This window comes from Plectropomus leopardus, chromosome 22, assembly GCF_026936395.1.
Source record: "Plectropomus leopardus strain MGB_pleo_1.0 chromosome 22, ASM2693639v1, whole genome shotgun sequence".
NCBI lineage: Eukaryota > Metazoa > Chordata > Actinopteri > Perciformes > Serranidae > Plectropomus > Plectropomus leopardus.
Genome location: NC_142197.1, coordinates 17,214,892 through 17,231,430, shown reverse-complemented (window position 1 = coordinate 17,231,430; position 16,539 = coordinate 17,214,892). Strand labels below are relative to the sequence as shown.

Genomic DNA, 16,539 nt, shown 5'->3' with positions numbered 1-16,539 from the left:
GACTGTCTGTATGTCAGTTTGTGTGTTTGCTATCTATGTGCATCTTTACTTTGTTGTGATTCTGCTGTTTGTGGAAGCTGCCTGCCGTTTTTTTTGTAATACGCTAGCAAGCACACCGAAACACACATGTACACACACACAAAGTATCAATTTTGGGCACCTGTCTAGAGAAAAATCACTGAGAGAACAGCAACAAAAAGTTTCTCTTTTTTGTTTCATAGTCGTTTTTCCACCTAGACAAGGCCCCTAGAGACTCTTGGAGAGTCTGGAGGTGTATTTGTTGCTTACACACACACACACCCATATACACTTAGCTAACGCATGCAAACACATTCTCATGAATTGTGAAAATATGCAACCCCAAACATGTTTCCACACACTCATACGTGTATTTTATGACATATAAACACACACATCACATTTCATTCCCTGCCAGCCCATCTATCTTCTCTACCTTCAATAACACCACCATTCAAAGTATGTTTCATAGTCTTTGTTTGTTTCAGTCACTAAATTTGAAAAACAAAAAAATCTTTTCGCAACCAAAACACTGTGAAGGAGGCAGACTCCTTACTCATCCACACCTCCTGTCCCATCCACCCGACTGCTGCCTCTCTGACTGTCGCTGCTGCCAGTCAGCCAGACTGGTCACATTTGTGTCCACAGAAATCAGCCTAAGCACTGACTGGGACTTTTTTTCATGGCTGCTCTCTGCCAAAAAGTCCATGCAGCGTCACATGTTGAAACTGCTCCATATGCAAACACATGAATGTACACACACACACAAACAGGAACCACAACAGACCAGCTACAAAACAGTAGGCTCCTGTGTTATGTGCACTCTGCCAAATGAGGGAGAGGAGAGCATGTGTGTGCTGAAGGTTAATGGACAGCTTAGTGGAGGTCAATCATACTGCAGCTGCATTACTGCTCGATAGGACAGGACCACACATGCACACACACCCAGGGGATTTGAAGACCATAAAGAGGACAGAAGCTGTGTCATGCACTACACTATGATTTGATTTTATTGCTTCTCTTTAACACTAATGGTAGCGTACTGGAAAACTGGTATATTTCAATGTGTCCACATGTTACAGATATGTGGTTTCTCACATTATCAAGGCTACAAATTGTGTAAAATAATTATAGCTTTATACATGTAATAATGTTTTTTTTATTGCCAATGAATGAACAAGTTATAATGTAATCTCTTTGAAAGTGACTTTATCAGCTAACATTACCAAGCAACCAAAAACAGATAAATTCAGTGTAGCTTAGTTAAAGCTATGTGGCTAACTTTGCTTGCTGACATTATTGCCAGCGAAATACTATGAGTGGATATGTCAGTTGACAAGTTTGCCAAATTAGTTTGGCAGCAAATGTGATACATGATTTACTATTGATCTAGTCAACAATAACTGAGGTAAAGGTACAAGGCCCTGTCTGCTAGCCAAGCGCGATGCAGGGGCAGCCATCGGGCAAACGTAACCTGAGCTAAGGTTTTATTTAGATGCTACTCTGCATGGATTTCTAGTTGGCTACTTTGTGGCGTCAGCTGATAAAATCATTTGCAAAACAGCAAGCTTCTTCATATTATTATGGAGCAAATGGTCCAAATGAAATATAGGAACGCTGCACATAGTAACGTAATTCGAAATATGATTATATGATTGTAATTTATTTTCTAGCATTGTTCCAACATGATGAGGGTCAATCATGGTCAGTCTTGTGTTTGTCACTGTTTTGGCTGATTCAGAATTGCTTATTCTCGGCTACGGAGTGCGAGCACCCCAATTTACATAACAGCCTCAGAATGAGGTGTCACTAAGGGTTTTGTGAAAGTTACATACAGAAAATTACAGGAATAACTGTTTCAAAGGAAAAGGATGCAGTCAGCACAAGCAGCATGGCTTCCTCTTGAAACTAAAGAATTAAAATAAGTGAGTGTATCTCACAGTTAAGTGCATTAAGTGCCCAAGATCCAAGTGTACTTATGCTTAAACCTAAGTGACTAATTCCCATTTCATTTGTGGTCTACTGGTTAAAAAGGGTGACTGGAGATTTTAAAAAACAGAGATGGAAGACAGAAAGTGAAGCTTAAATGCAAGACAGCTCCGCATGACCTGACAGTGGTACAAAATGTGGCAGCACAGTGCTTCCTCCTGTCTCCGTTAATCAGTCTACATAAACCTCATCTCTTCATTCTTCCTTGCATCAATCTACCCCTCGATCCTTCCATCCCTCTAATGGATCCTACACTTCAGTAAGCTCTCAGTAAAAAAAAAAAAAAACAGGGGAAATATGCTTGGGGAATCCATTTGGGGAATTTAAATGAATTTGTTTTGTTTTTTTTAGTCTTCTCGCAATCCAAATTGATTTCTACTTAGCAGGCGCACATTTATTCAGAAAGCAGACTGGAAACAAACCACTATGGGCACAGAAAAGTTGAGCAAATAAAACTTCTTTTTAAAATGCTCTTGTCATCGTGCCTCTACATGTTCATTTTCAGACTTATATCTCTTAGGTTGAGTTAAAACTTTGAAGCACAATACGGCAACCACATAACTTTCACTTTACCTCAATTTTATTCAGGAACTTTGGTGGCTAGTTTTGGTTTGACAATTTTTCCTGGACTGTATCTATTGTTTTCCAAACCAAAGACAGCCAAGTACGAGGTATGTCCTCCTGTCAGATGAAAAAAGGTTTGTATTGATGTCTGAGGGGTCTCAGGCTTTGCCAGACCATATTGAGTGTGCTGAAAACTGTGGTCTGGCAAAGCTTGTGTCATGGATGCCATTTGCTATTTGACAGCCTAAATTGTTTATTTTCTTTATCTTGCAATACATAGTGCTTTATTTTTTAATTGTTAGTCTATTGAAAAATCATAAATACTAATATTTAACAATTAAATGAATTAACTTCTTATACCGCCCAGCAGCAGATCTTCAGTGTTTAACTGAATGAACTGTAATGTGTTACGTTAGTCATGTCATATAAATAAAAATTACATCCTCCCCTGGCTTAGTCAATAAGTAAGTTCCTCTTTTATGACCTAGAGGAGGAACAGATACTACACTGTAAGCAATAGGCGGTGCTTTTAGTTACTCATGTTCTGTACTGAGGGTGACTCAGCACTAACAGGTCAAATTCAAAGTGTATCTCCACACACACTGTAATGATAACTACTTCTGTTGGACAATATATTGACCCAGAAATAATTGAGATGATTGATATTATTGTCATTTTGAGACCATTTAACACCAAAATAATGATGATATAATAACATAATAATGCAAGTACACTCAGGGTTACCCACTAATTCATTTTTTTGGGGGCAGCCCGCCACATTTAAAACATCTACCACCACAAATAGATTTCCTAGTTTTGGGAATGGATCATTTATTAGTAGCACTGGTGAAATATATATACCATTCGGTTGTTCATTGTACCACAGTCTCAGAGTGAAATCTACTCTGGGCTTGAGCCTATCCCAGCTGTTACTGGGCGAGAGGAGGGGTACACTCTGGACAGGTCGCCAGACTATCGCAGGGCTACGGGTTTGCTGGTGGATTTAAGGAGTGAAGGATGATGTTTTTGGGGGGTAAAACTGCAAATACAAGCTTTTAGCTTTTTTGGTTCATTGTCAGAGGTTGGCAAGCTAACAACTATCAGGACTGTGTGTACTCCAGTCCAAAGGTGCAGCTGCAGGCTACCAGTAAGCTACAATTTGTCGTCTTTGAAGCAATGTTTTTGTTTTCTCTGGACTCACCCAAGTAGGCGGGCTGGAGAGTAGGTGGCTGTTGGCTAAAATGTTGGTGAGATTCTTATGTTCGCACGCATGTAAACACAACAGCAATACTGACATCATGTCTACATATCACAAAATAAGTCAATTAAGTATTTTTCACAAACTAAAGCTATAAATAAACAAAGGCAACATCTTAAAATTCCAAGTCCTGGATCTGTTTACAAAATGTACCTTGCTCAGGTATTAGTTTTTAATTTTATGAGGTGACAGTGAATCTGCAGTTGACGTGTACAAACTGTAAAGGAACAAGACGTTCTAGCAGAGGTGTGAGATGTGCTAAGATGTGCATTCCGTGGGAGGTTGATTGCAAGTCTGCCTCAAATGAAAAAAATCTCTGCTCTCTTCTCTCAGGCGATTTAATTATGTGTACTGTTGTAAGGTAACGGTTAAACATAATATCTGAATCTGTCCCTGCTGCCGCCGCTCCCTGAAACATCTTATATGACCCTTTAGCTTTATCAATATTTCCACAGCCAGTTAGTTTTCTCCTCTCCCACCACTTCACATTTAACAGCCACACTCCATTAGCAAATGTACATATTGCCACGGGCTGACATTCTTTCACAAAGCAGAAAAACCATTTAATTTCTCCTTTCTCCTTTAGGCGTGGACACAAAGTGGTCTTTAAAAAAAAAAAAAAGTAATAAGACGGCATTATTTCTGAAATAATGGGAGGTTCAACCGGATGTGTTTCTAGGGGCCGGGGGCAACCTGTGGAGCCTCTTGCTCAAATAGTGAAAGGAGGCAGAGAAGATATCTAGTCTAATTACTCACTCCCTCTCAGCCTTGATGGAGAAAATCCTCCTTTTTTTAGACTGATTTTTAATTTCCACTAGCAATGTCCCGATCAGATCAGAAGGATTGGTAAAGGACCTGGTCAACACATTTTTAATTGACCAGGATCACTTATTTTAAGCATGCGCTCTGCCCAATCTTTTGTTTATGTCTGCTGTCACACAGGTGTCGTAAACTGAGATGAAGATTTGCAGCAGATATTTCAGTTTAGCCTAACCCTAACCCTATAAGTTATAATAGATTTTTTTGTGACTGGGAATATTAAAGGTACGCTTTAACAATACTTTGAAGTGGAATTGTGATTATATTACTAATTTATAGTGTTCTCTCCTTTTATTACAATGCTACACAAAGTGGAATTGTGAGTACCATAAAATATAATACAATATAATATAATATTTTTTATTCCTTTACTATTTTTGTAAAAAAAATAGCAAAGGAATTGCTATTTTTGTAAAAAAAAAAAAAAAACAAAAAAAAACAGAAAACTTAATCATTTGGATGCAGACATTTTCTTTTGTGTATTATAAGTATCAGATCAGGACTTGGTATCTGCAGACACCCAATATAAAATAACCCGGATCGGGGGCAAAAAGCTAAATGTGAACATTCTTAATTTCCACACAGGCTCACAACAGTGGGGACAGTTATATACCATTTTTGGGATGTGGTAGCAAATGCAGGCCACTGGGGGAGAGCATTACCGAGCTCAGACCAGAGTAGGGAAAACTCGTTTCTCGTCTTTGTCAGGTAAAAGAAGAGCATGGCTAAAGCATGCCTTCTGTGGGGTGGAGGGGGGATCAAATAAGTTGGTGCACGCTGGTGAACAGGAGAAGGGCACAAGGGACACCACTGGAGTGAAGTTTTATTAGGTGCCTCTGCCAAGTGTATGGAATACAAACGTGGGCTGAGAGTTTGAATGAGTGTGTGTGTGCGTGCCCGACGGGGAATAGATTTTTCGAGCCTGATCCCTGCTATCTATTTCTGCACTGGATCATACCTCAGACAGGACAGAGAAGGCAGTCAAGTGTTATGACACTTCAGAAGATATGATTGCTTTTGACACTGTGCCCACTTTTCGCTTTAATCCGAACCTTGGATTTAACCCTGGGATAATTCACTGCACGAGGCTCCAGGAATGTATTGAAAACCTCAAGAGGAGGGACTGAGATAACTTCAGATATGGATCTTAAGTTTGTGCAGTCAAAACACCTCCTATATATCTGTCAAAGTCATCTGGACATAAGCGTACTCAATGAAGATATGAGGCATATTCCATTATACTGCATTTAATCTTGTTAAAACCACGTCCAATCTGTGCATGCTCATGGAAGAGAGAAACAAAAGATAACATGTCTTGGCTTGTGATGACCATGCTGGACAGCAAAGCGACAGTTTGTGTTGGTTTCTAACAAAACACTAAGTTGTAAATCAAATATTAAGACTATCTCCTGAACTGAGGTAATAAACTAGCTCTTTGGAAGCTACAGGGTGAGTACACCACGATTGGAGAAGCTTTAGCTCCTCTGAGAAATTCAAGCTGTCCACATTTGATTTCTCTGTAAAGACAAAAGTACAACCTTTTACAGCCAGTTTGCAGCCTTGAAGAGAGTGAATATTTCATACTTGGTAAGATATGACTTTGAAGAAATTGTTAAATATACTTATTTGCTTTCTTGCCTTAGGTTAGATGAGAATATCAATACCACTCTCATGTCTGTAGGGTAACTATGCAGCTTGAGCCTTAGTTTATCCTAGCATAGCACTTTTTTAAAGAGTTTATGCTTACTAGAACCATATTGGGCTCTTCACCTTGTCCCCATAGGGCATGGGTGTGCTAACTTTTTATTAATTGGGGGCCAGATTAGATAATGTGAAAAAAATGGGGGCCAGTTGCTTTTTACATTAAATGGGTTTCTAAAAAAACATTACATACAAATTTGGCAACAAAACTGCTTATTCTTCCACTGAAAAAATATTCTTCCCACTGTTTTTTTTTTTTGTTTGTTTTATTGTTCGTTTTGGTTTGCCTGCTTAGTTCCTACTTGGTGCATGTCTACAAAGTGTATGATAACCCCTTCAACGAGCAGAAAAAAAACTGAAAAAAAGCAAAATGTTCAATCAAACAATATTGTGCGGCGGGCCACATATAGTGTTTCCTGAAAGATACGCCGCTCACCATTTAAAATCTGTCTGAGGGTCATGATTGGCCCTGCGGCTGGATTTGCCTACCACTGGAGAAATCTGTTTAGGGTCCTTTCTTTTAGAAAAGTTTCATCTGGAACCCCCTGAGAGCTTCTGCCCAGAACCCTACATGGAGGGTTATACCTAGAACCATTGGAACCAAAATAAGAACTAAAAATCACTAAACATCTTGCCAATCAACTTTTAAAAATGTATTTATTTGATTATTATTATTATAAATTTAAGTTCATATTTCTTTTTAGCTGTGCACCTCATAATGCTTTGGGTGTTTGCTGGCCATTTAAAACAATAGGTGTATTTCAAGACGCACACATTGAGCACTTTTAGTGTCTTAGACCTTTATGACACTGCTAACGGGCCAGGCTAATGTGATCCAGCACAATCCGCAACACTCACAATCATGTTTTTCATGAAATCCCAAGTACCAGGTACCCGTAAAAAAAAAAAGAAGAAATCGAATATAGCAGAATACCAATAACATGAATTGATCCAGGGGATTTCAGTAGCATCTACATATAAAAATACAGTTTGATGAATGTGTAATCATTTGAATATTTCAGGGTGAGACTCTTTTAACATCCATGCTTTCAGCAATCCTTAAAATATTCTGTTCTACAGACAGGGGATTTTTGGGATGAAAAGGGCTATTAATGAAACCCTCAGTCTTACAAAAAAACCTTGAAAAACATTTCTTGAGAAAAGGGTTTATCAGAAGCAAATGATTTTGGGCAGAACCTCAGCCCCTTCAGAGGACCCCTGAGGAACCATTATTTCTGTGTGTAGTGTAACCTTTAGCGGCTGCTCTGGTGCTTGTTTGGTGTAGGCATGAGGAAACAGGTAAGCTCTCTCCAGAGTTCAAAAAATCTGAAAACCAGCATCTCTAAAGCTCTAAAGATGTATAACCCAAAATGTGGCACTACTCCTTGTTATCCTAAAACCCGTTCATTTATTTTTTTTCCTCTCATTTCTACCTTTTCTGTCCTCTGTATACCATGTTTAGACCTGTTTTTGTTCCTTCATGTTCCTTCAGGCGGTCCAGCTATCATTTACACAAGCCGCAGGGCAGCTGTGCTTTGCAGCACCAATGTTCACAGTGTTCTCATTATATTTACAAAAAAAACATACAAACATATGAATATGAACATGAAACGTTTTTAACTGCTACCCACACTAGCATGCACACAAAATGTACTGTATGTACTCACAAAAAGAGACAGACAAACATGCACGATCAAACACACACTCGAACAAACCATTAATTGCGTGTTATCTATGGTACATTAGCTAAATCTCTCTCTCACACACACACAGACACACACACACACACACACACACACACACACACACACAAACAGGCTGTTAAAGTGCTGAGGTGCCCCTCCCACCCCCATACCTGGCTGCCTACACTGCAGCCAATGCTTTGTATCTTCATACGCCGTTATGAGCCCTCACTTCAGTAGAGCACCAAACAAAGCAGCCATTAATGGTTAAAGCACCCAGTTGGTAACCTCCCACCACCAAAAAACACAAACAGGGACACACACACACACACCTTTAATGACATCTTTTCTGCGGCACATTAGCTATTGTGCAGTAATTAATGGGAGAGTCATGGCGTTCAAAAAGCCAGTCTTCTCTCTGCAGACTAGGAGCTGTACACCACAACAATGGCTTAATGAGTAAACACACCGCGTGTCTCATGAATAAATTATTTGTGCCTCGCAATTAATTTTCCCTATTGAAGTTTGAAAAAAAAAAAAAAGCAGGACTGTTACCAGTCTTCATAAATCAAAAAAGGGAGGGGGTTGGGAGACAGAACATGACAGCAACTTTTTTGGTGTGTGTGTGTGTGTGTGTATGTGTGTATGTGTGTGTGTGCCTATGATCATCTGTAATGTGTTTATTATTTGTGCGATAATATCCGTGTGTGTGTGTAAGTTTGTGCATGTGCCTGTGTGCATTTGATGAATCTCGGTTTTCACTTGCGCTTTTATGTATGAGGCTACGTAGTTTTTTGTCTTTGAGGGTGTTTGTATGCAAGTGTTGTTATGTTTTACACAAATTAGTGTTTGTTTCAATGCGCCTGCTGCTGGCTGAATGTACATTATATATGTACAGCATCTGTGTGTGTGTGTGCGCGTGTGTGTATGCCATATATAAAACTTACTGAAAGCAGCTTCCACGTTATCGGCCGAACCTGTCGCGGGATTCCAGACCAGCTGAGTTTCCGTAGCTCCTCTGTAAAACAAGACCACAAAAACCAGAGGGACCATTTTAGATTCACCACATTTCAAACAAAGTCTTTGATTTCCACCAGGAGGTTTACCTATTAAATTGCAGGAAGATAACATCCAAAAATATTACATTATCACCAGTGTTATTTCTTGTCTTATTGCCAGAGCTTGACCAACCACAGAAAGTATAATATGTATATCTGCGCTGAGAATTTGGGATATTCATCTCAAATATCAATATATGACATTTCTGATTACAGATTAGGAATGATGCAATTAACAGCCAAAGAGATACTGAGCTGGAAGTACAAAATAAATGAAGAAAATGAACTCGTATAACCACTTTCACCTGAAAACAAGTTTAATTGAAATAAATTTACTTTCTTTGGAAGCAAAACAAATTTTCATTTGTCTGTCTTTTTGTCTCTAAATATAGAGATTGCTTCTCTGCCTTCCACCATAATTAATGTGCATTTATCAGCCTCCAGCTGTGACAAGTGCAGTATGTGGTCCATGTTTTCATTGGTAATTATTGAGTTTATGACATGATATGTAGTATTTAAGACATTGTTGTTCCACACTCGCCTTCCCTAACCCTAGAGAGCCTGCAGTGGCCTTCAGGTAACATAAAAACGAAAAGGCCCTCTCTGGAGTAAAAAAAAAGTCTTTGACACAAAACCACCAGGCTTGTGATCATTTTGGCAGCTGGTCTACTTTCTCTGCTAGCAGCGAGAGACTCTGGCAAGAAAAAACACTCATAGTCTAATATAAATACTATAAAGAATAAAAAATAGGATAAGAATGATCTGATTACAATAAATTTCAACATATGCATCCAACGCTTGCCAACCCTTTTGATTTTCCTGCCCTACCCCTTCTGTTCTCCCGAGTTTCAATTCTACCGATTTTTACCACTGCAGCATAAAATTTTGACATCTGCTCATATGCTGTATTGATGACACATAGCCCTGTATCGCTGCTTTTCACTTGTGTTAATGCCGGCCCTTTCCGTTGGCTACTACAAGTATATTTCACACCTGTGGGGAACTCTAGAACTGATCCACGATGACACAAAATCTTCCAAATAAAAGCTATTTTCAAACCATTATTGAATTTTCTTGCACATCATTCAATCACTCAATCTACTAACCAATCATGTCCTCACTTTCAAGACTCCCCTTCCTGTCTCTCTTTTACTTCACTGAAATTATCTGATGGGTTAGAAGTGGATTATTAACTAGATTCTCTCCGGGCCAGCTGGGAGATCCGACTGGCTATAATGTAAAATAAATCTGATGGAGAGGTGCAAATTGAACTTTTAAATTGGCACAGAGTAGTTCCCTTTGGGTCCATGAAGACCCAGAAAATATAGCCTAATGCTAAGTTCTACACAGACACCCAGCCCGTATCTGTCTCTCTCTAGCACACACACACACACTGATAGTAAGAGAAGATGGGTGGGTGTAGGGATCAGCGGGATCTTGTGGTATTTAGTAACCTGTGTCTTCTATTTCATTCTGTTTTTAGTGAATCAAACACAATAACTAGCCCACAGTAAAGGTGTGGGATATAATTCCCCTGCAGCAAAAAGAGATCATGTTTATGAAAAGAGTTAAAGCTATTGTTTGCAGCAGTGTATCTGTGACAGTTTTTGCTCAGAGCTCAGATTTGACCTCACTCATGCCCAGTGTCTCCCCCCAATTCAATGGAAAACACATTATTTACCAATGTGACTGATTCTCACCCACGTCAGGTCTCCTATGATGTAATAGTCAATTTCCTTTGGATAATCCATGACACATTTTCTTCCCATCATATACTCTTCAACCAAATAACTGTTTCAGTAAGGGAAGTGAAATCACTGAGTGACCTTGTCGACCGGGACGAGGCAGTTTCGGATATTCAAGATATACGACTGCGGGCTTTTCAGCAGTATTTCTTAAGAAGCAGGAGGATCCTAGATGAGTTCCTCGCTAACATTAACTCATCCATTATTCACAGATAGGTCTCCCTCTGCCCGAGCCCTGCGAGTCTACAAACCCTCCCATTAGCATTCAACAAGACGAGTTGCCACAGCTAAACTGAGGCAAACATAAAAACGCAATGGAAATCTCTTCACTTGTAATTGCGCTGCCACTGTTTTACCTGCGTTCCCAGAGTGAACGGAGGAGGGGAAATTGATTTCTGTGCAAATGAAATGGCACTGCCTTAATATACTTTTCTGAGGAAAAGGGGGGGGGGGACAACTGTACCTAATGAATAGGCCAAATTCTTCCTCGACTCTTATTCAAGGCACAGGCTGAAAATTGATAAGCCCTTCGTGCAGAGTGAACGGTATTGATTAGTGCTGCCAAATGACTCTGCCGTGCCTGTTCTTCAAGGCAAATGCAATGGAGAGTCAGAGACAGATAGCAGAATAGGAAATAGCAATCAGCTAAACAGCAATGGGCTAAGTCCATTGGCTAAATTGAGTGAAACGCATTAGAGCTTGTTGAGCTGATGGGAGAAGCTATTTATTCACTATAGTTTCTGTGCATCTTCCACTTAAAATTTCTCCCTTACCTTGTCCCCGGCGACTTTAATTATATAGAAATTCAATACAGTGATCTAGTGCACAGCACGCCTCTGTTGGTTCGGATGGAGTCAGAGCCTCACAGTATGGGAAGGTTTCGATTACCCCAAGGTTACCTGTGATGCTGCGAGTCGCGTTTAAAAAACAGATGAAAAAAACTCCCTCAGACATGACAGAGACCATAAAAGTTGCAAAGCAAAGGTGCTGCAAGATTTCCACGGATTCTCTCCGTGTCTCCTCGCTCCTTTCGTTCCCTCTCCTCTGGAGTACAACAAGTGGAATGCGATGTGTGAAAGTGCGTGTGTGCGTATTGCTACCAAATAATAGTGTGTGCAGACATAATGAAAGCTCAGGTCTAAGAAAAGCTTTTGCCTCCCCTCTGAATTTGTAGCTTACAAGCATAATTCGCACTGTGCTTATAATGTACATACTTACTTCTATAATCATTATTTATCATTATTTGATGTTTATATACACATTATTTATGTGACTTTTTTCATGAATATTGATTTGTTTTTGCACTAACATTACACTGGAAAAATGTTTTCTTTTAACACCAAGCAGGAACCATGTTTACATATTTTGTTGTGGGGACACATTTAGTTTGAGCAGATTTTTCTATAAGACAACGTGAAGTGGCAGAAATTTTACACTCTACCTGAAGGTTTAAGAGTTAAAAAAAAGTAAACTGCCTCGTCGTACATAGTCATGTATTTTAAATAGTTCAACGGTGGATTCGATGACGGTGATGGTGACTTTATTGCAGTTGAGACAAATAAATCCATCAGTAATGAACAACCGCAGTGTCATGTATTTCCTGGAGGGAGTGACATACTGTTATTCAATTTGACAGTCCAATTTGCCTCAATTTTCTGACATTGGCACCTTGAGGCACTTATAGAAGAACTCTACCAATTTTACACATTAAAGTCTGTTTATAGAGAGAGAAATAGTGGATGTGTAAAAAAGAAAGCTGAATAAAGCCTTTTGTAAAGAGGGAGTTGTGTGAAATCTCATAAAGTGCCTCAACTGATGACACTTGAGTCAGCGTCAGCTGGGGTTGAAGGGTATAATTTTATAAAAGAGAGAAATCTGGGGGCATGGAGTAGGAAATCATTGAGGTAATCAGACTTCTGTAACCCACTAAATATGTGTGCATACCATTTACCTCCTAGGATAGTGAAGGAATGACCCGCCCTACTCTCTCTGATTGGCTGGCACTTGTTGCCACCGTTGGCTGCATTAGTACGATTAGGGCAAGAGGAGTGGGATTGGTTAAGGTTTGGGTGACAAAGTCAGGGTAAGTCAATCAAGGGGCGGAGTAAGGCAGAGTAGGGCTGGTCATGCCTTTGCCATACTAGGAAATACAAATTTGCTTCCCATACAAGTTGGAAATCCAAGATGTTAGCAATACCAGTTCTAGCCAGGTTAGCCATTGTTAGCAATACCAGTTCATAAAAACAGATTTCACAGAGTTTTGCACACACAGCATGTCCACATATAGAAGTTGGACAATACTGTATGTGTGCCTGTTTTAATGAGACATAATAAGACAGAAGTCCAACTGAAATCCAACTGCATCTCTGCTTAAATTTCCAACTCTGAAATCCAGACTTCCCAGTGTAAATGGAACGCACCATATTCTCATCTTGAGGCTAGCAGCTCACAGCTAACAGCCAGCTATCTGAGTAGAATCATGAGTAATGTAGGTAATAGATTTTGAAAATGAAAAAGAATTCACAGGGTTGCCCAGAGTGGTGCCTGTGGGCCAGAGTTTGCCTGCCATGAGGTGTAATTTGAGTCAGCAGATGTTCCTAGTAAAAAAATAAAATAAAAACATGGTACCATTAATGGATAATAGTACCATTTTGCATCTGAACAATACAGTATAATAGGTGTTCACTTAAGGCCCATGGTCTACCATTAGGTGTCAGTTTTGGCCTTCCAATGGAAAAAGTTTGGGCACCCCTGCTATAAGAGTTCAATGCTAAATTGATGGATGGACACTTTTGACAAATCACTTCAGCTTGTTTTCTGATTTATCACGGAAAAGGGCTCAAGCAATATCGCATATTACTGATATGGTATAATGCAATATTGATGCCAGCATGGGCAAAACTGATGGCACTCTGGTCCTGTCTCTGTGCTGAAATCGTTTCAAGTCCCAGCGTGGTTCATTAGAGCACGTCCTTTTTTGCAGGCTCATGAAAGACTAATTGAGGAGCTGTGGCAATTGATTGCAACTACTGCATGTCAAAGCACTAGGGTTGTTGCGATTTTGATTTTAAATCAAAAATTTATCAAAATGAGCTTTGGATATCGACCTCCAAAATCCATTGCAGGCTTGGTGACTCTGATAGTTGTCAGTTGGAAGACAAAACACTACAAACACGACATGGCATATCTTACTGCTGGCCTGTAGAGGCACTTTTCGTGACACCACAAAAAAAGTTTTACATCTCTGAATCTCTGCATCGAGAACTTGTATGTGTGTGCATATTTGTATAATGTATGCACCACTGCTTGCAATGATGTCCACCTTTTACACATGCAGAGAGGAACAACTGCAACAAAGTTAAGTAGAAACCACTCACAACAAAGTCTAAGAGTTTAAGGGTGATATTGTTATCCAGTGTGCTCCCCTACATTCATTACGCTCCAAACAGCTAGTCAGGGGTGTCTCTCCTCTTGCCTTGCACCTTTTGAACCTTCATTTGCACTGTCAGACAAAGAAATGAGCCCATGAATCTTGTGGGCTCTGGCTTAATTAAACTATGTTATATTTCCCCCAACTGGCATTAATCTCACCATAGGGGGTTACAGAGAGGAGGGGTGAAAGGACGTGAGTTGGCTAATAGTCTTTACATCCTGACGCTGCAGTGATCTCCAGAAAGCCCCATCCCCTTTGGTCAATCACTTTGTAATGCAGGAGAGGCTTGTAGAAGAAAAAGTGTTTGTGTGTGGCTTATGTAGAAGTGTGTGGAAAGGGCAAGGGGCAAATATTTACTTGGCACCATGTGGCCAGCAGAACAAGCAGATGTGCCGGTTAGACCCATACATCATATACAGAAAAGCGCACACACAGCCTCTACGCGCTGTCTTCTAAACACTCTCCAACAGAGAGATGGACCGCTGCAGAATCTAAATCAGTTAGCCCAATACGAGCCTGATAGACCCAGGTAGTACTGATGCACTGCACTGGTACAGTACATGAAAGGACAACGGTCAGCCCTACTAGAAAATATTTCTTTTCCAGCTTCACACTTTTTTATTAGTCCCATGCAAAACCGCTACTTTCTTCGGAGACCTGCACAAAAATGTAATCCATCTGTGAAATAAAATCTCTTCATTCTAATGCAAATAAACTCTTATAGGAAATATGTCTATTTCCTAAATGGCAACAATAAAGCTATACTTATCTCAGCTCCAATTTCGGAGAAATAATTTCTGAGGTTTTAAACTCCATTCCCCACAGTGGACAGAGACGGAGAGGGCAACATGAGCATAGTTGACGCACGGGCTAAATTGCAGATGTCGTTTCATTCGTGTGAGGCCAGCTCATCTCTCAGAAAGCATATCTGACTCTCTGGGGCATCTCGTGTGCATTATGAATGAGACAGCCGAGCCCTAGCTCCGCTGGAATAAATTAAAGGCATTTCGTGACATTTTGAAAATTAATCTGTTGGGTTTTTTTTTTTTGCTCAACGGGCACTTGTCACAATGTTGGAGAAAAAAAAGTTTGTGCAACTGTCCTGGAGGCGACGAGGGACTAGCTGTCCCCATCAGTCTCTGGGAGTGAAGTTAACAATGCAAACAAGGTACATCTCGCTGACACATTTGTGACTCCCCTCTATACATAGTAATCTTAAAAAAAAGGCTAATTGAAGCTTTATAGACTTTCTTCTAACAGGTCTCTACAGAAACAATGCAAAGGCATTAAAGCAAAAACTCAATTTACAGCCAATTCACCCCACAGGCAATCATTTCAAAGTATACATGTAACAGTGCAAGCGGGGGCAAGCCAAAGCACAATTTCCCTTGTGGGACCAATAAAATATCACATTATTATATACATGCTTTGAAATTAGTGTGATCAGTATTGTGGGTGTTTATCATGCTGGCAGGCGCAGACCTCGGGGGATTGGCCTGGAATGACGGTCTCAACCCTGGAGGAAGCTTTATTCCTCACTTGCATGAAAAACACCTGTAACATCAGCAGTGCGCAACTCAAGGGCAACTGCTTGGAGGCTCTTCTCTGTGTGTCGACTGTATTCCATTATGCATGAACTTACAGGGGTGCACTTTGTCTTGGCTGGAGTTAAGCTGGGGACCACAGGGGGTGATTAGGACTCCATGTACCTTCTGTTGAACACCCCACAACAGCTGCTCTGATGTGGGACCCTCGGAGGTAATGAACGCTCAATGACTCTTAAAACATTCAGAGGGCAAAAAAAAACTAAATATCATGTTTGTATTTCATGTTAATGTACCTGACCGGCCAAGAAAAACAACAGTATTATAAAAGAGGAGACTAAGGGCGGCTTCAAAGTGAGGGAAGGTCACATCAAATGGAAATATTGTGGAGTTTTTCCGGTGCTGTCACTCATGTGCTTTTACTGACAATAGTTTCAGAAGTCAGGTGGGATTGGGTGCCTCATTAAGGGACAACCCAACTCTACTGTACTGGCTGAGGGAGAGAGAACATGTCTCATTCATCTCTCTGGCCCAGATTCTCTCAGCATGCATGGGGTTTTTGACCACTTGCATGTGGGTCACACGTGCGTTTCTTTAACATTTTGGCTATATTGCACATTTTCTGTTCAAGAGGGTAGAAAACTTCAGTCAAAACCCCACTGACATTTGTGATCATGACAACTCTTTAGGTGAGTCCAGTGTTTGCAGTTAGTTTAGACATGTCTGTA

General features: G+C 40.2%; 1 protein-coding gene across 3 annotated transcripts in view; it reads right to left on the bottom strand.

Moving 5' to 3' along the window:
* The window catches only part of tbc1d22a (TBC1 domain family, member 22a), a 161,139-nt gene that overhangs the window by 121,779 nt on the left and 22,821 nt on the right, over positions 1-16,539 (bottom strand). For all 3 annotated transcript variants that reach the window (XM_088072619.1, XM_042511041.2, XM_042511040.2), the window contains exon 6: positions 8,979-9,049. In XM_088072619.1, the coding sequence (XP_087928745.1) occupies positions 8,979-9,049 (71 nt within the window). The remainder of the gene's footprint in view (positions 1-8,978; positions 9,050-16,539) is intronic.